General features: G+C 59.1%; 1 protein-coding gene across 9 annotated transcripts in view; it reads right to left on the bottom strand.

Annotated features, from left to right (window-relative positions):
* The window catches only part of SHANK3 (SH3 and multiple ankyrin repeat domains 3), a 223397-nt gene that overhangs the window by 25884 nt on the left and 179212 nt on the right, over window positions 1-18301 (bottom strand). For 6 of the 9 annotated variants that reach the window (XR_013231452.1, XM_077340559.1, XM_077340561.1 and 3 more), the window contains 4 exons: window positions 17552-17632; window positions 15850-15873; window positions 11856-11983; window positions 9287-9380 (listed from right to left, as the gene is read on the bottom strand). Coding sequence is in view for 8 of the 9 variants with exons in the window: in XM_077340559.1 (XP_077196674.1) it covers window positions 9287-9380; window positions 11856-11983; window positions 15850-15873; window positions 17552-17632 (327 nt within the window). In the remaining variant the exon portion in view is untranslated. The remainder of the gene's footprint in view (window positions 1-9286; window positions 9381-11855; window positions 11984-15849; window positions 15874-17551; window positions 17633-18301) is intronic. The other 3 variants (XM_077340560.1, XM_077340563.1, XM_077340562.1) reach the window with 2 other exon arrangements.

The following is an 18301-nucleotide window of genomic DNA, read 5'->3' as shown; positions in this document are numbered from 1 at the left end:
CAGAGGGACATCCAATTGCCTGATCAAGTAGTACATAAAATTATAAAGGGAAATAAACAGATAAAATTAGACAAATATAAGGAAATGACTAGAAAGTTAATTTGGAAATGGTATAGAACGCCGGCCCAGTTGGCGTATATGATAAAAGGGCTGACCCCAAAATGTTGGCACTGTGGAAAGGATAAGGGATATTATATACATATGTGGTGGGAGTGTACCGAAGTTTCTGGATATTGGAGAAATATAATTCAGGAAATGGAAAATATTCTAGGAATTACAATAGTGAAAGAAGCAAATATGCTGTTTGCAGGTATTTTGGGATATGATTTAAAGGAAAAAAAGGATCTCAAATTATATAAAGCCATGGTACTTGCAATACAAGCCGCTGTTGCTAGGGGATGGAAAGATAAATCAAAGTGGACATGGGAAAGCTGGTTTCAGTATCTCTATGAGGATGTTAGCTCTGAAATTGTGATCTGTTTAAGAGGGGAGGCCTTATGGGAAGAGAAAAAGGAAAGGATAAATAGTAATTGGACAAAGTATTTCCATTGGTTGAGGTCGACTGGGAACAGGGAGAGTAAGAATAAAGCCTTGAGCGGGATCAAGAAGCTGTGTACATGGTTGAAAGAGTTATAAGGAAACGGCAGGTAGGGTGGAGGGTGGGGGTGGAGTGAGGGAGGGAGAAAATGAGAAATGTAATTATAACATGAACAACTATTGTCAATAATCAAAGATTGAATAAAAAAAAAAAAAAAAAAATGGAGTTAGTCTTTGAGGTACCTGTTGTGTCTTTTGTGTCAAAAAGGCCCAAAGAGGTACACAAACTGCATCAATTAAAAAATCCCTTTCTCCTCCCTCTCCGGATCGCTCTGTTACTCTCTTGCTCTGGCAGAATTCGTCTTTTGCCTGCCTTGACATTCAATAACTCCCAGGTGACATAGCTCAGCCCTTTGCAATGACAGATTAATTAATTATTAAATTTATATCCCCCCACTCTCTGTGCACAGGATCGGGGTGGTTTACCATTGACCCAAATATACTGTAGGTAGGAAGCTTTCTAAGACCTACTCCCTTATGAGAAGGTCATTTTACAGGTGGCCTCAGCAGTTGGCGTTTAATTTGAATGAGGATTGGGACCTGGGAACATCTCTGAGGGTTGCCCTAAGGTGCCTGGCAGGGACCCTTCCTTCAGGGTGGGTCAGGGAATGGGCATCACTAAACAGCCCGTATCGCAGTGAGATGGCCTTCTGACTGTCCCACCAACCACAGGAGCATGTCTGGGCGCGGGGGGGGGGGCACACACGAGAGAAAGAGCCTTTTTAGGGGTGGCCCCCGTGATTAAGGAAAACCTCTCCAGGAAGGTATGCCTGGACCCCCCACTTTCAATCTTCAGGAATCAGTCAGCTGGCCTGCTCCGCAACCCAGAGGCCATTCAGAAGCAATAAAAACACGATGATGATATTAATAACCCACATAAAAGCTCAATATACCAAGTAGATTATACCCCAGACGTTAAGTCGGCCCATTTTCCCACTGGCCGAAGATGACTGTATTTGACTGGAGCAGTACTAAATTGTGCTTTTTAATTTTGGCTTTATGCCGCCATCCCACAAAGGCCCCTGCCGAGGAGACATCCTGAGCCGACCTCAGCTGGGCTCTTCCTGCTCTCTGTGCTGAAAAGAACGACAATCAGCCAACTGGGCACCCTGTCCCTGCTCAGGGTCCTGCGGCTCTGCCATGAAGGCTTCCTTTGCACAAGCCCCAGAAGAGCTTGGAGGGGGTAAATTCCTCCCTGACATCTGGGGAGTTCCCTGAGGCACTAAAGGGGGCAGGGCTGCGGCCCTTGCTCAAGAAAACATTGCTGGATCTGTGGGACCTGGCCAGTTACGGCCCAGTCCTGCATCTTCTGTTTTTGGGCAAGGTGACTGAAAGGGCCACCAGGGATCTTTCTTGGAGGAAATACTGGCGCTTGACTCCTCCCAGTCTGGCTGCCTCCCCGGCCACAGGGTGGGGATAGCTCTGGTTGCCCTAGAATCATAGAGTTAGGACCTCCAGAGTCATCTAGTCCAACCCCTGAAGAATGCAGGAACTCACAACTACCTGCCCACCCACAGTGACCCCAATGTCATGCCCCAAAATCTCCAGAATCTAGCCTGGCCTGGAGGGAATTCACCTCCCATCCCACAGTGGTGATCAACAATTCCCTGGGAATGCAAGGAGGGGCCACCAGAGACAAAGACTGGCACATCCCTTCCTGCCCACCCACTCTCCATCTGCCTCAGTTCATAGAATCAGCATTTCTGCCAGACGACTCACTAGCCTCTGCTTAAAAACCTCCAAAGATGGAGAACCCACCACCTCCCGAGGAAGCCTGTTCCACTGAGAATCCACTCCAACTGTCAGGAACTTCTTCCAGATGTTTAGACGGAATTTCTTTTGAATTAGTTTCATCCCATTCGTTCTGGTCTGTCCCTCTGGGGCAAGAGACCATAACTATGCTCCATCTTCTGTATGACAGTCGCTCAAGTATTTGAAGATGGTTATCTTATCACCTCTTAGTCGTCTTCTCTCCGGGCTAAACAGATCAAGCTCCCCCAACCTTTCCTCATACATCTTGGTCTCCAAACCCCTCACCATCTTTGTTGCCCTCCTCTAGACACGCTCCAGTTTGTCAACATCCCTCTTCAACTGGGGTGCCCAAAACTGAACACAGGACTCCAAGAGAGGCCGAACCAGAGCAGAGTAAAGAGGTACCTTCACCTCCCGTGATCTGGGCACGATACTCCGTTTGATACAGCCCCAAATCCCATTTGCCTTTTTAGCCACTGAGTCACACTGCTGACTCATGTTCAGTGTATATTCTACTAAGACTCCTAGATCTTTTTCGCACATGCTACTGTCAAGACATGTCTCCCCCATCTTATATTGGTGTATTTGGTTTTTCCTCCCTAAATGCAGAACTTTACATTTGTCCCTCTTTACAGTTGTGTTAGCCCTCTGCCTTGCCTGAACTGGGATTCTCGGGACCGCCCTTAAATGGCTCATCTCTTTTTCCCAGACCCAAACACTGAGGGTGGCTGTGGGGGAGGAATTATCGTGCCATTATCGACTCCCTTGCGGAGTTCCCCCACATTGTTCAACATCTTCATGCATCCACTGGCCCAGTATGTGGGTGACACCCAGCTCTTCCTCCTGATGGCTGGCTGGCCTGCCTCCCGCTCAGAAACTCCCCCATGGCCACATGTTAGGAAGCAGTGATGGTTTGGCTCAAGCAGAGGCCCCTGAAACTCAACCCTTCCAAGCGGAGGCCCTCCAGCTGGGGAAGGAAGGGTCGGATCAGGGAGCACTTAAAGCACTGTGTTTTCCTCTGCTTTAAGGTGAGCCGCTGCAAACTGGCCAGGCCAAGAGCGGCAGCTAACAAGTTGCAACATAAGCAAACAAATCCATGCCCGAGTGTGCTGCAGTTCTGAGACTGAGGCACATGGACGCATGCACACTCATGCCCCCACACATAATCCCCCAGGAGCGCCCTGGACGTTAAACTCATCACTCTGAGCCAGGGGTGCCAGGGTCCCTGCAGACACCACCCCTAAGGCTCGCCAAGAGCTTCCTAGAAAATGGGGAGGGGGGAGAGGGGGCTTCTGCCTCTGGGGATTTGACAGGCAATGCAAATCTTCAAAAAGCCTGCTTTGGGAGCAGTCCTCGCCACTGCCACAGAAGCTGTGGCAGCCATTCTGTGGCTAGCTCTGCCTCCCGTGGCACCTCTGGTGTCCCTCGTTCAGTGGCTGCGCCCGCCATGCTGCTCCAGAGACCCACAGGTGCTCACAGGTTCAAAAAGGCAGCCCCCCCCCACTCTAAACTGCTAGGCAAAGAGCCGCTGCTGTTGAAGGATTCCCAGAGAGGCACACGCCCTTGGCCCCAAAACTATCTGGTCATGGAGAGAACTGAACTGAACACCTGCATTGCCCCCTGGGGGAAGGGGTTAGTTCCCCCTTGGCGTTTGGCCATGCAGTCCTACAACAAAACCCGTTACGTTTGTGAGACGGGGGTCAGTAAGTTATTGTGTTGGAAAAAACCTTTCAAAGGTTGTGAATTCACAGGGCTGCCGTAACTCGGAAGCAATTTGACAGTACTGAACACCCCCCCCCCCCACCTGCCTACGAGAAAGAGCAGGCAGCCCAGGGTGAGATGGGTGTGTCGGGAGGGGGATCGGATCTGTGGTCCAGAACAGAGCCAGACTCCTGAGTCCAGGGCATCAACATGGCATTTAGAAGGATTCCTCAGCTGGAGCCCGTCAGGACCGAGGGGCATCTGGATCGAGGGGATGCAGGCGGGAGACGAAGAGCTGAATGTTCTGCCCTCAGACACAGGACAGGAGAGCTCATCGTGAGCACATGAGCAACGGAGGGAGCACCAAGGAGCCAAAGACATCATAGCCCAAAAATAGAAATAAAAGATTCAGAAAAGCCGTGAAGGGACAGAGGCCAGGTGCTCATGCCTTCCCTGCCAAGGGGCTCTGGCGGAGGACGCTGGCCGAATATCGGAGGACTCCCTTCCCAGGCAGGACGGACGGACACATAGAGGGGCCCTCCTTTCTGTGTTGGGAGACGGAGGGTGGTGCGGACGAGGCCACATGCCCTGGAATCAGCTCCGTGGCAGACAAGCTCTGTGGCAGAGCCTCCTCCCAGCCATGCAACGCTGGCTCCCTTTCACGCCTCTCCTCTCCAGGCAGAGGGAGACAAAGAGCAGCCTTCATGGGGGGGGGAGTTGTTTCCAGGAGGGAGGTGGGCTCTGTCTAGGGTTGGCTGTGGCTGTTCAACAGCCCCCCCTTCAGGGCCGGGGGGGGTAGATTGCTCAGCAGCTGCTGTGGGCACCTCACGGGCTCGGCTGTGCTGCCAGAGGGCTGCTGGGTAGGGCGACACCCCTGAGCCTGCCCCAGACGTGGGGAGGACCTTTGAACGGCTGGCAAGAGAGGTCAAGAGACCCACTCTGGCTCAGATGGGAGCCGAAGCCGGGGGGCAGTGGGGGGCCCTTCTCCCCGGGCCCTGCCCCTCCGAGGCAACGGAAGGGGCTTCAGCCCGGAAAGGGGGGGGGGCTGGCGCTTGAACGCCTGCTGCTCACTGCCCAGCAGGGTCTGTCCTTGCTGCTCTGGTGCCCAGACAAGGTGCCCAGCAGGAGCTCCCTGTGCGGGAACAGCAGTCCCAAAGCTGACTCACCGCCCATGAGCCGGCCTTCCTGTCTCTGGAACATGTTCCCACCGCCAGGCACAGACGACAGCGTCATTGGACTGCCCTTCCTTCCCCATCTCCAGGCAGCCGGCAGAGTGTCCCTCAGCCCTTGCGAGAGGCCGCTGGAGAAGCACGACTGGCTGCAGAGGGATGGCCCCTCAAGACCCTCCTCTTCCCACCCGCCAAAACTGTCATAATCCACCAGACGCAGAGCCTCCTTTCTCCCCAGTCTAATCCCCCCTCTTTCCAGAGGCTCTCCTGGGCTGGCACAGGATCCTCCTAAAGCTTTCTCACACCTGCCGCAGGGCTTCTGCCTTGCATGCCCACCCCCCCCCAGCCTCCTCATCATCTCCTCTCCCCTCCCCTCCTCCAGTTCCAGAGGGGAGCCAGGCTGCTCTGAGCAGGACAACCAGGCTGAAGTCCAGAGCGCCGGAGGGATCAACAAATCTGTGGCAGGGACGGAGACGAGATTGCAGCGGATCCCCCCTCCCCTCCCCTCTTTCCTGGCTGGCCTGTGGCCGAAAGATGGTGGGGAGTGCAGCCCCCTTGGACCCCAGCAAGGAGGGAAGGCCGTGGCATCAGTGAGCAAATGGTGAGAGCCGACGGTTCCACTGGCCCCCAGACCTCTCCTCTCCTCTCCTCTCCTCTCCTCTCCTCTCCTCTCCTCTCCTCTCCTCTCCTCTCCTCTCCTCTCCTCTCCTCTCCTCTCCTCTCCTCTCCTCTCTCCTGGCTGGCCCGTGGCCGAAAGATGGTGGGGAGTGCAGCCCCCTTGGACCCCAGCAAGGAGGGAAGGCCGTGGCATCAGTGAGCAAATGGTGAGAGCCGACGGTTCCACTGGCCCCCAGACCTCTCCTCTCCTCTCCTCTCCTCTCCTCTCCTCTCCTCTCCTCTCCTCTCCTCTCCTCTCCTCTCCTCTCCTCTCCTCTCCTCTCCTCTCCTCTCCTCTCCTCTCCTCTCCTCTCCTCTCCTCTCCTCTCCTCTCCTCTCCTCTCTCCTGGCTGGCCCGTGGCCGAAAGATGGTGGGGAGTGCAGCCCCCTTGGACCCCAGCAAGGAGGGAAGGCCGTGGCATCAGTGAGCAAATGGCGAGAGCCGACGGTTCCACTGGCCCCCAGACCTCTCCTCTCCTCTCCTCTCCTCTCCTCTCCTCTCCTCTCCTCTCCTCTCCTCTCCTCTCCTCTCCTCTCCTCTCCTCCTCTCCTCTCTCCTGGCTGGCCCGTGGCCGAAAGATGGTGGGGAGTGCAGCCCCCTTGGACCCCAGCAAGGAGGGAAGGCCGTGGCATCAGTGAGCAAATGGTGAGAGCCGACGGTTCCACTGGCCCCCAGACCTCTCCTCTCCTCTCCTCTCCTCTCCTCTCCTCTCCTCTCCTCTCCTCTCCTCTCCTCTCCTCTCCTCTCCTCTCCTCTCCTCTCCTCTCCTCTCCTCTCCTCTCCTCTCCTCTCTCCTGGCTGGCCCGTGGCCGAAAGATGGTGGGGAGTGCAGCCCCCTTGGACCCCAGCAAGGAGGGAAGGCCGTGGCATCAGTGAGCAAATGGCGAGAGCCGACGGTTCCACTGGCCCCCAGACCTCTCCTCTCCTCTCCTCTCCTCTCCTCTCCTCTCCTCTCCTCTCCTCTCCTCTCCTCTCCTCTCCTTTCTCCTGGCTGGCCCGTGGCCGAAAGATGGTGGGGAGTGCAGCCCCCTTGGACCCCAGCAAGGAGGGAAGGCCGTGGCATCGGTGAGCAAATGGCGGTGAGCCGACGGTTCCACTGGCCCCCAGACCCAAACCAGATATCTCAGCAAGAGACCACTTGGCCAGCTGCTGCCCCAGAGCTACACTAATGAACGGAGTCACAGCCCCACCTTCCCAGCACAGAGGAAGCTCAGGCCTGGCCGTCAGCTCCATGAGGATCCGGGGAAGGAAAGGAATCTGAATATCTTGCCCAGATTATCACGACCCTCCCCCCCACACACACACACAGCCTCACTATTTGTGTTCTTCACTATTTGGTTACAGAGTCAGGTGGGGACCTGGGAAGACCTAGGTTCAAATCCTCACTCTTCCATGGAAGCTTGTTGGCTGACCGTGGGTCCAACACACACCCTCAGCCTAGCTACCTAGCAGGGTTGTTGTGATAAATGGGAGGCGATGAGAAACATGGGAGCCACTTTGTGTGTGTGTGTGTGTGTGTGTGTGTGCAAGAGAGAAAAAAATGGGGATAGATAAGCAGCAGATCCTGAACGGCAGGGACAAAACAGAGGAGAAAAGTGAAGGAAATTTAAGAAATGGTTTGGTTATTTGGAAAATTGTGCCGGCTGCCTCCAACAGGGCTGCAGAACTGCAGAGCTTGTCCCAGCTGCGGGGCTGCGTGGGGGGTGGGTTTAGCTGCAGGACCTGATGAGCCCACCCGCTGCCTCCCTCCTCCGCCTCCTTGGAGTGCCTTCCCCGGGGCCCTGCCTCCCCACGCCTCTGGGGGCGGCCATCAGAGCAGCATTAGGCCAAGGAAGTGCAGGGTGAGCAACAGGAGGCCGGCTTTACAGACCCTCCACCTGACCCCCCCCCCCCAAGCAGCCCAGGGAGGGTGGGACCGGCAGGCGGGGCGCCAGGATTGTGCGGCTGTGGCCAGTTAGCTGCTCCTCTCTGCCCCTGACGGTGTCGGATCCCCCACCAGCCTCACTCTCTCCTCACTCTCAGGGCAGGACCCCCCGGGAACTCCAGCTCCGGCAGCACCGCCCAGAAGGAGCCGGCCCAGGGGAAGGGGAGGCCGGGGCCCGGGAGGAGCCAGGGGTCTCCTGCGAGGGGCGACCCGGGTGTGCTCAGCGGGTGGGAGATGGAGACGGCAGACCCCGTAACTGGACTTCCTCTCGCTCATGGGAGGGTGTCTTCTAAGTCCTCCTCTGTAAGCCTGAGCCTACTTCCTGCCTCACAGCGGGACACAGGGGCCCTGGCCCAGCTCCCAACGGTAAACAGGTAAGAGGCCAAACGCTGACTGTCACCTGCCTGCCGCCTGCCAGCCTCTCCTAGCCATTGGTTGGAGCTGCTGTGGAGCCAGGGAAGGTCCTCCAACACTCTAACTGCTCATGGTGGAGGCACCAGCGCCAGATTGCTGACAAACAGCCCAGCTTCTGTGAGGGAAGTGAAAAGAACACTTTACACACACTAGAAGGGTTGTGTGCTTATTGTCAGAGGAAGGGAAGGGGGAGACCGAGTCAGACCCTCCCTCCCTTGAGGTCAGTCTTGTGTACTCAGACGGGTCTCAGGCGGAGGTCTCTCCCATCCCCCTCTGCCTGGTCCTTCTTACTGGAGAACCCGGGGATTGAACTGGGGCCCTTCTGTAGGCCAAGGAGGTGCTCTTCCACTGCGACGTCTCTTCCCCACAAAAAAGGTTCAGGGTGCAAGACAGGCAGAGAGACTGAGGGCTGGCTTAAAATATCCCGCCCTTATCTTCAGCTGCAGCTCTCTGGTCCATAATGAATTGTGAAGCTCAAAGAAAGAGGTTTTTGCCCCATAGGGAAGGGGGTGCACATGTGTGTGTGTGTGTGTGGGGGGGGGAGAATGAGTAGTAATCACAGAGCTGATAGTTGGCATGGATTACAAATGGAAACTACTCTTACATTTTGTTTTTTAAAAACTCTATTATTTCTGAAACAATGAATAACGGGGGAGGGGGGGTAGTTCCTGGAAGATGGTTGGGGAGGCCTCTAGAACACCCCCCCCCATAAGAGGTGCCTTAACAGGCCCACAAGGACAACAGGGGGAAAGGCCAGATCTCTCCCTTCCTCTCTGGCTTCCTACGGTCAGTGCCTGCAGGCCATCCTGAGGGGGTGGCATATTTGGGTCAGCTGCCCCTCCAGCCCACCCCTTGTGCCCCTGCACAGAAATCACGGAACCCACACAAGTGGCTGCCCACGCGGCATGGTGCTTGGTGAGCGGCAGCTCTGCAGACAGTCATGCGGGGGACAAGGACTCCCTGCCCCCCCTCCTGACAGACTGGAGGAGCCCTTGGGAGGCCCAGGTGAGTGGCTGGGGAGGCCCAGGGGCCTACCTGGGTGGTGGCTAAGCATGGGAACATCACACTTACCTACAGATTTTGTCCGTGGAATTCCTTTGCGCAGTGAAATGTGGGGTTTATCTGGCCCGGCGTGTGCTGCCATGCCTTGTCGCTCAAACAGGGACTAGGGAAAGAACACGAAAAGAGAGACTTTCAGCCCCGCAGGAGAAGTATTCCCGCTCCACGCAGTTCTCTCCGGGCCTTGAGAGAGAGCAGTGGGGGCTCAGACAGAGGGGAGGAAGCCCTCTCCACTCACACCCCAAGGGCCCCGCTTTGCCTTGGGGGCAGGGAGAGAAGGGGGGGGGGAGGTTAACCATTCAAGCTCCACCCAGGTTCAGTGTTTGAATCCATGGGACGGATTGGCCCTGCTCTCCCCATTTCCCCTCTGAGATGCCAAAGAAGAAGCAGAGTGCTTGGGAGGCAGGCTGGAGGCCCCACTGGCATCTCCTTTCGGGGCTCAGCCCTTGGGCAGATCAAGGAGGCTTCTGTGGGGCAGAATCACCCACCCGGTTTTCGCCTACTGGAGCCTGAGACCACGCCGGAGACAGTCTGCAGGCACCTGTTGGGATGAACTACAGCCCGGCTCTAATCAGAACCTGCTCACGTATTCAGCGGGGGACCAACGCCCCTTCCCCTAGAGTGCCACGCGGCTCTGAGGTGCATCCATGAAGCCCACTCTCCGGGCACAGAGCAGATGGTGGGAGGGAGGGAGGGAGGGGAGCCTGGGCCACGTCAGAGCAGGAGGGGAGAGGGGCTGCGAGAGGGAAAGGGCACCAGACATGCTTCCGCCCTCCCACAGACCCAGCAGAAGCCCTGCTGCAGCCACAGTGTCTTCTGGCAGCCCCACGTGCTCCGATGGCCGAAGCACGGCCTCAGGGGCACAGGCCTCTTGGGCCGCGGGCTGTGTCGGACAAGGTTTTGGCAACTAGAAGGCGGGGGGTGTCCAGCTGACCAGGCCAGGGCTTTGAGAAGAATCCAGCCCAGCAAGGCTGTTGCAAACCGAGCCGGTTCACTGAGTTCCACACCTCCCTGCCCAGATCCAAGAGGCGCAGCGTGCAGCGCGTCCATCTCAGCAAGTGCTCAGATCCTGCATGGGAGACGCACGCTGCAAATAAATCTGCTGCTCCAACTTGAGGGAAACATTCTGAGGAAGTAGGCCTCACCCCTTGCGATGGAGCAGGGCCGCTTTTGCCTTGACCATGCCCCCTTTTGGGGCCAGATGCCACCTCCTGGAGGAGATATACAGGCAAAAGCGTCTATCTGGGCAGCGGGATTCCCCCCCTGGGAGGACAAGGCTCCCGGCTCCCCTTCCCTTACACCCACTGCATCTGGGTCAGTGGACTGCAGGGGACACTCCCAGGAGAAGAGCTGCTTGCCAGGCTCCCTCCCTGGCCCAAGGTTTTGACTTTCAAGGCCATGCACCGTCTAGGCCTGGCGTACCTACCCGCCAAGGAGTGCTTTGCTCAGCCAATACGAACCAGCTGGTGAGCCCTGGCCTGAGAGCAGGACGTCTGGCCTCAACCATGGCCGGGGCCTTTTTGATCCTGGCCCCCACCTGGTGGAATGAGCTCGCGGAAGAGCTACAGGCCCGACTGGCCTAATGGAACTTCCATTACCACCACCCTTTTGGTTGGGGCCAGGGAACGACTGCCACAGATGCCATCAGATGGGGTCCTTCCTCTATTAGCCCACCCCCCTGAATGGGAAATGGGGAGGCAGAAACTAAGAACCACACCCAATGCAGTTACGGAATATTTTAACTGCTTTTTAATTCTAAGTCCATATTGTGGTTGTGTATCGCCCTGAGCTAGTAACCCTGAAAGGACTGCTTTAAAAGTCAATCAATCAATCAATCAATCAATCAATCAATCAATCAACCAACCAACCAACCAACCAACCAACCAACCAACCAACCAGTGTTTCCAAGAGGTGGGAAGCACATGGAGCAGAGATCCACGGCCAGCTTCAAATTTATAAAGGATTTATTAAAAGAACAAGGCTCATAAGCCGATCTTTAGCACAGCACAGAGTTAAGCAGAAGAGCCAAAAGTAATTGGGTAAAATGCAACCCTTCCATGTCCGTGCTAAAGCAAGCCCTCTCTGGTGTTAAATATAGAGTGGGCATCACTGCCTCAGGGTTTCCAAGTTCGTATTGCACCTTCAGCGCTCCCCTGGCAGCCACATGGCCCCAGAGAGCCCCTCATCTCTCCTGCTTTGATGGTGAGCCGGCAAAAAGATCCCACTTCCTGTGGTCAGCAGGAGAAATGACCGCTGACCCCTCCTAAGTGGATTCCCCTGCAGCCCCCTGGTAACAAAAGGTCCCAGCCCCCTCCAGAGAACGCATCCTCGTCGTGTCCTGGGGAATTCTGGGAGGAAGCCCCCCCCCCCCCGGGACCTGCTTCCCGGCTAGCCAATCAGCATGGCAAGGGAGGTGGCCGAGGGATGAAGGTCGCCCCCCCCTCTCTCTCCAAGGCCGAGGGGGGAACCCCGTGTCACTGTGAAAGAGCCGGGCCAGGGGGCGTGGGGGTTTTGCAGCAACCCTTCCCCAGATCTCTCCGCAGGCTCCCTCCCCCGCCCTGGGCGCTCCCTTTCCTCTCACACTGATCTCCGCGGGGGTGATGCGCCGGCTGGTCGGCCGCTGCTTCACTGTGGCCGCCCGGGAATCTGCTTCCACAATGTCTGCTCTCAGCACGGGCTCCGCTGCTGCCAGAATCTCGTCCAGCTTCTCTGAAAGGTCAGACACACAGACGGTCCCCATTAGCCCCACTCCTGGAAGACCCCGGAAGCCGATGAGGGGGGAGGGGGAGCCCCCCCGGAGCATCAGCAGGAGCTGGGGGAGGCGGTGACTCCTGCCTCCCCAGGGATGGCTCCACTGCTCTCTGGAGGACGAGGACAGCCAGCCCCACACAGGAGCGCAGGGAGAGTCCCAGGAGCCGAGCAGACCTAGCTTCTCCCAAGCACCACCACCTGATAGTTCGGGACCTGCTCCACATTCTCAGGCATGGCGGGGCCTCCCCATCTTCCCACAGGGATTGGAAGGGACCTCCAGGGTCATCTAGCCCAACCACTTGCACAATGCAGGAACTCACAACTACCTGCCCTCCCACGGTAACCCCAAGTGATCCCCCCCCACACTAAAAATCTCCAGAATCCAGCCTGGCCTGGAGGAAGTTCACCCACCATCCCACAGTGGCAGTCAGCAATTCCTTGGGTCTGCAAGGAAGGGCCACAAGAGACAAAGACTGGCACATCCCTTCCTGCCCACCCACTCTCCATCTGCCCAAGTTCATAAAATCAGCCTCTCCGTCAGACGGCTCTCCAGCCTCTGCTTAAAGACTTCCAAGGAAGGAGAACCCACCACCTCCCGAGGAAGCCTGTTCCCCTGAGGAACCGCTCTAGCAGGCAAGAACACCTTCCGGATGTTTAGCCAAAACTTCTTTTGAATTAATTTCAACGCATCCTTTGACAGCCCTTCAAGTATTTGGTGATCGTATCACCTTAGACCAGGGGTAGTCAAACTGCGGCCCTCCAGATGTCCATGGACTACAATTCCCAGAAGCCCCTGCCAGCAAATGCTGGCAGGGGCTTCTGGGAATTGTAGTCCATGGACATCTGGAGGGCCGCAGTTTGACTACCCCTGCCTTAGACCATCCTGCCCAGCGGTCCTGTGGTCCTGGACTCTGTCCTCAGCTCCTTCTCCCCCACCTGCCCCTGGGGGTCATGCAGACAGCAGTGCTTAGACTGTCCACTCACCCACCTTCTCAACCCTTATGGCACATCATGCACCCAGTCAGCAGAAACCTGGGCATCCCCCCCCCCCCATCACCACCTCCAAGGGGCACAGGGAGCTGAATGAAGATCACCATTTTTATCCTCACAACTCTCTGGAGGTGACTGACCCAAGGTCCCTCCGCAAGCCTCAGAGGGAGACGTGCGTTTGAACCCGGGTCTCTCAGCCACGGCACTCAGTGAAAGAGGAGACACCCACGCACAAACACACTTCCTCTGAGCCCAGACGGACACGCCGGCCACCACACCCCCCGGGACCCTCACGTGGCGCTGGGAAGGAAGCTGGCAGGGAAGGAAGCCTGGCCAGGGAAGCTGAAGGCCCCCCCATGGAGGCCCCCCTGGCCTCCTCTCCAGTGGCTTCACGCAGGGTCAGATGGGCCCTAAGCGGGTGCAGCGCAGTGCAGCTCCTTCCCTAGAGCCCGGGAGGAGGGAGGGAGGGAGGGAGGGAGGGAGGGAGGGAGGGAGGGATGGAGGAGCTAGAGACACTCCTGAGCCCAGTGGCCACGGATGGGGGAGACACCCTGTGGGGGAGACACCCACAGGCAGAGGGCAGGGCAGAGGCAGAGGCAGAGAGAGAGAGAGACCTGGCCAAGCTTTTCCTCCCCCCTCACTGGCAACCTTCAAGCAGCGGCTGGACAGCAGAGGGGCTGGCGTGCCCCCTGACTATCCCTCCACTGCTCTTCTGCTCGGGGAGAGTTCTGAGATGTACCCTGCCCTCCGCTTCTGCCTGCCCATTGCCCGGGGGGAGGGGCCCATCTGGGGCAGAGAAGCAGCCACTAAGGAGAAAAGGCCACCCTTCCCCAGGGCTCCTCCGCTCCCACTTCCAGCCCCCCCAAGGCTGCTGCGCTGAACAAAAGGGCGGCTGGGTGCTGCTTTGTGCCTGTGAGCGCACCGTGCCGGTCGGGGCCCTCCTGGGAAGACCTCTAGATCCCCAGACACCTGTGGCCCCCCTGGAGTCATGGGGCTGCCTTGAGGCCCTGGCCTGGGGTCTGCCTCGCTGCATTCCAGCCTCCGTGCCTGGCCTCAGGCCCTGCCCCGTGCCCCCAGCAGCTTGGATGCCCTCCTCTCTGAGGCCAGAGTCATCGGCCTCCTGGGCCTGGCAGCCCACCCCCCTCTGCCCCAGCCCACACAGCAGGGGGAACTTCTCAGGCGTTTGGAGTGGCCTCTTGGGAGGGGCTGGACTCCAGGGCCTCCAGTATAACTGAAACCCCCTGGGGTGGCAAGTAGGTCCGTGGGGGAGGGTGGCATGGGAACTACCCCACCACCCTGAGAAGCTGGGCCGATTCCAAGGCACACCTGGGGGGTCACCTGCGGAGCAAAGAGGAAAGCCTGAGTTTGCCCTGCAGGCCAGAAGAACTCGCAAGGGAAGCTGGCGGCTTGGGCTGGAAATGGGGCTGCTGAGCCAGTCTCTGCCCCACAGCATGAGGAGGAGCAGGGGCCCCAGCTCAGGGCTCTGTCGGCCGGGCGTGCTGGGCTCATCCTGCAGGCCTGTTCAGTGGCTTCAGCAGTTATGATTTCATTCCCTTGCTGGCTTCATCGACATCCCTCCCTCTTCTCTGGTGGCTTCTGGCTGTTGGTCACCCAGCAAGCTTCGACGGGCCTCCCGGCACCTGCCCCCCAGCACCCGGGGCCGCCCCTGCCCCGCCTCTCGCTGGCTTCGCCCGTCTCTGCCAACTCAGGCCTCCCAGAGCCTTCTGCCGTCCACAGTCCTGGGCTTTTGGATGATGCACATGGAAAGGCGGAGGCAGGACCTTCCCCCTCACGTTGGCCAACGGCATCCTATCTCTACGGCTGCATGGCGGAGACCCCGAGGGCTGCTCGCTTCCCGGAGAGCCACGGACAGACTGCTGGGGAAGGCCGAGGGCCACAGAGGTAAGCCTGGTAGCAGAGGTAAGCAGCTGGGTGTCCGCTGGGACCCTTGCAGAGCGCCTGCCTCTGGAGCAGCGACACCCTGGAGCAGAGGGGAGCTCCACCCCCCAGGAAGAGGCCGCCCTGCAGAGGTCCCCGGCCAAGCCTTGCCCTCGGGCCTCAGCTGAGGGGGGCAGCACTTGGCCCTGGCAGGGCCCACGGAGACATCTGGCCACCCCTGGAAGCGGCATGCCCGGCGGCTACGAGGCAGGCAGCCCCCTGTGGGCCGAGAAAGTGGGACAGAGAAGCCTTCCTTGAATACAATTTCATACGTCTCTCTATCAGTAGAGGGATCCTCTAATTATTGGCCCAAGATGCATTGAGAAACGGAGTCAAACGGAGCCGAGTTTGGACGGCTGAGGTCGAGGTGCAGAAGCCTCTGGACTAACGGAGGGAGGGAGGAAGGCCCCTCTTCTGCCGCTTGTGTGTTTTGTGTATTTCAAGCTGTTTTCTTGTCTTGTCGGATACATATCCCCCTTCTGATATTCAGGACCATGGCACAGGTCTTCTGGAACTCATTTTTGTTTGCTGGCCCCGGACCCTAATAAATCAATTCGACTTGATTTGAATTTTATACGTCAGCCCCCAAGAGTCCATGCAGACGTGGGGATGAGGGACAAACAGCTGGAGAGGCACAAGCGCTTCTGCCCCAGGACCCTGCCTCTTAGAAACCCCAGGGGGGTCGGTGATTAAACGTCCCCCTTTCTCCCTGGCAGCCCTGGCGGGTGATGGAGTCTCTGGAACCCCCTGGGGGGAAGGGCATCCAACGGACGGCACGGCAGGACCGCCTCCCTCCCTCCCTCCCTGCCTCCCTCCCTCCTTCCCATAGGGGCGTGTGGGGCAGCACAGACCAAAGGTGGCCGGGACAGGCCCCGATCCAGGGCCCTTGCACTCACCCCCTTTCCTCCTCCGCATCGAGGCTTGGAATCAAGAAACAAAGGACAAAGCGTCAGTGGCAGGAACTGCGGCCTTTCCTCCCTGCCACGCTGCACCCCGGGCCTCTGCTGCGAGGAGACCCAGCCTCGGATTGGGGCCTGGGGGGGGCGGGGTGGGGGCTGGGGAGCGGCATCCCAGGGCGTGGCCCATGCACACTTCCCAGGGTAGCAACGGTGCCCCTTTCCCCACATGCAACGCTCCCCATGCAGCTTTGCACGCAGCAGGTGCCACGGAGGCAAGGGACTCTGGGAGGGAGGGGGCCACGGCCTCTGAGCAAGACTCTGGGGGCTCGTGGGGGCCTCTTCCCTGCCCAGCCTCGGCTCACACACTGCTGGCCTGAGAGGGCAGGACCTGTGGCCCAGAGGCACGGCCTCTGCTTGCTTGGCACACAGAAGCTCCCAGGTTCTAGCCCCGGCAGCACCTCCACTTAAAGGACTGGCCAGGAGGGGACGGGGAAGGAGCCTTTGGCGGACGACTGGCCCTGATGGGGGAGGGGCTGATTCAGGGCCAGGCAGCTTTGTGGGAGAGACCCCCAAGCTCACCTGAGCTGTGGAACTGCTCCTCTTCTGCAACCCAGTCCCAGGAGCACGAATGCCCTCCCCCACACCCCTGCCCGCTTAAACAGAGGACCCCCCACCTCCGCCCATCCACACCCCTCACAGAGCAGGGAGGGGCCGGAGAGGGGACTCTCATTCTGGAAGGGCTGCAGGGGGCCACATCCCGCCCCCTCACCTCCCCTGGCCAAAGACCACCCCTTCTGGTCCAATGGAAGAAAGAGGACGGATGGACTGACAGCCAAGGAAGGGGGCAGGAATCCAACAGCAGGGGGCTCAGCCAGCCACGGACTCCACAAAGGCACCGGCCACGGGGCCACGGCTGGTTCAAGGAAGGGGAGCTACAGTGGGGGGGGGCGTGAACCTGGCTGCCCCCACCAGAGCACCTACTGTTCTGCATGGCCACCCTTCTGAGGAGGGGGATGCCCGGGGGGGGCAGGGCGTCGTCTCCCACACTCTCCAAGCCCCCCACCCGGTCCGGTGCACTCACAAGAGGCCAAGCTGGAGCACAGCAAAGCAGGTGGACAAGCAGCATTCTGCCTTTACCAAGCGGGAGGGCGGCGGGGGGGGGGGGGGGCAGGACTCACCTGCTCTGGACCCATTGCTTGGGAGGGGAGAGGACTGCTGTGAAACCCGGGAGGGGAGGGGAGCAAGAAAGCTGGCCAGGCCCCCTCCAGAGAGGCTGGAAAGGCACGGGTGCTTTCAGGAGGCAGGGCAGGAGAGGGTGCAGGGCAGCTGGCAGAGTACGGCAGACATCGGACACACCGAGGGCCGCTGGAGGGGGATCTGGGGGGCTGAGGAAGTGTTGGAAGGCTGGCACGAGAAGAACTGCCCAGAGGGGGAGCCAAGAGCGGTCCGTGGGAGCTCAGAGGAAGAACGGACCCCCATGGACAAACCAGGTGCCTGGCAGACGGAGCCTCCTTGCTGACCCCTGGCAGGAGAAGAGGGGGCTCCAAGCCGGGGGGGGGGTCTGTGGGGGTGGCCGCAGGGCCTTCAGGGAGGGGGTCAGCAAGCCTGGGGAGGTGCTGTGTGCCATGCATGCCCCCCCCCAGCCACGCAAGCTCCCCCGGCCCGCCCCGCCCCGCCCCTGCCGTGCCCCCAGACTCACCCAGCTCTTCCAGCTCCGCGGTCATGGACTTGGAGCGCAGGGTCAGCGTGGTGCTGGGGGCCCTCTTGGGCGGAGGCGGGGCTGCAAGGAAGAGAGAGGGCGTTTTGCACTTCCGGCCCAGGATCTTGCGGGGCGTGGCCAGGGGGAGGTAGCCCTTGGTCCCCACGGCCTGGATCTCCTCGTACTCCCGGGAGGAGGCGTCACACTGCTGCAGGACCTTGTTGAGGCTGCGGGTGGAGGTGAACTGCTTCATGGCCTTGGGGCGGCAGGTGCAGGGGGGCAGCGACCGGCCAGGACCCCCCCGGGTCAGGAGCACGACGGTGGGAAAGGCCTGCTCAGGGGTGCCCCTCCCGGGCGGGGGGCCGGCCTCCCTGCGGGCACGCCATGGGCACAGCCGTTCCCGCGCTCCGCTGGGGTGTCAGGCTCCCGGTCTCATGGCGGAGGGCGCTCGCCCCGGCGTGGCTCAGAGGCTTTGGGTGCTGCTGCCCGCTTTGGGGCATGGGGTTCTCTGGGCAGCCGTGCCAGGGCGGGGCTCAGGGCGGATGGTCTCCCTAGCCGGCCCAGCCAGCAGCAATGCCGGAGAGGGGCTCCATAGGCCATGGGAGCCGGAGGAGCGGGAGGCTCTGGCTGGCTGGCTGGCTGGCTTGCTTGTTCCGATCCGGTCCGTAACAATGCAGGCTTCAACGCTCAGCCGTTGCTATAGAAACCAGAGCTCCAAGCCTCTGCTGGAGACGCCTGCATCAGAGACCC

Source organism: Paroedura picta, chromosome 5, assembly GCF_049243985.1.
Source record: "Paroedura picta isolate Pp20150507F chromosome 5, Ppicta_v3.0, whole genome shotgun sequence".
Taxonomy (NCBI): Eukaryota; Metazoa; Chordata; class Lepidosauria; order Squamata; family Gekkonidae; genus Paroedura; species Paroedura picta.
This window is presented reverse-complemented; position numbering and strand designations above follow the sequence as displayed.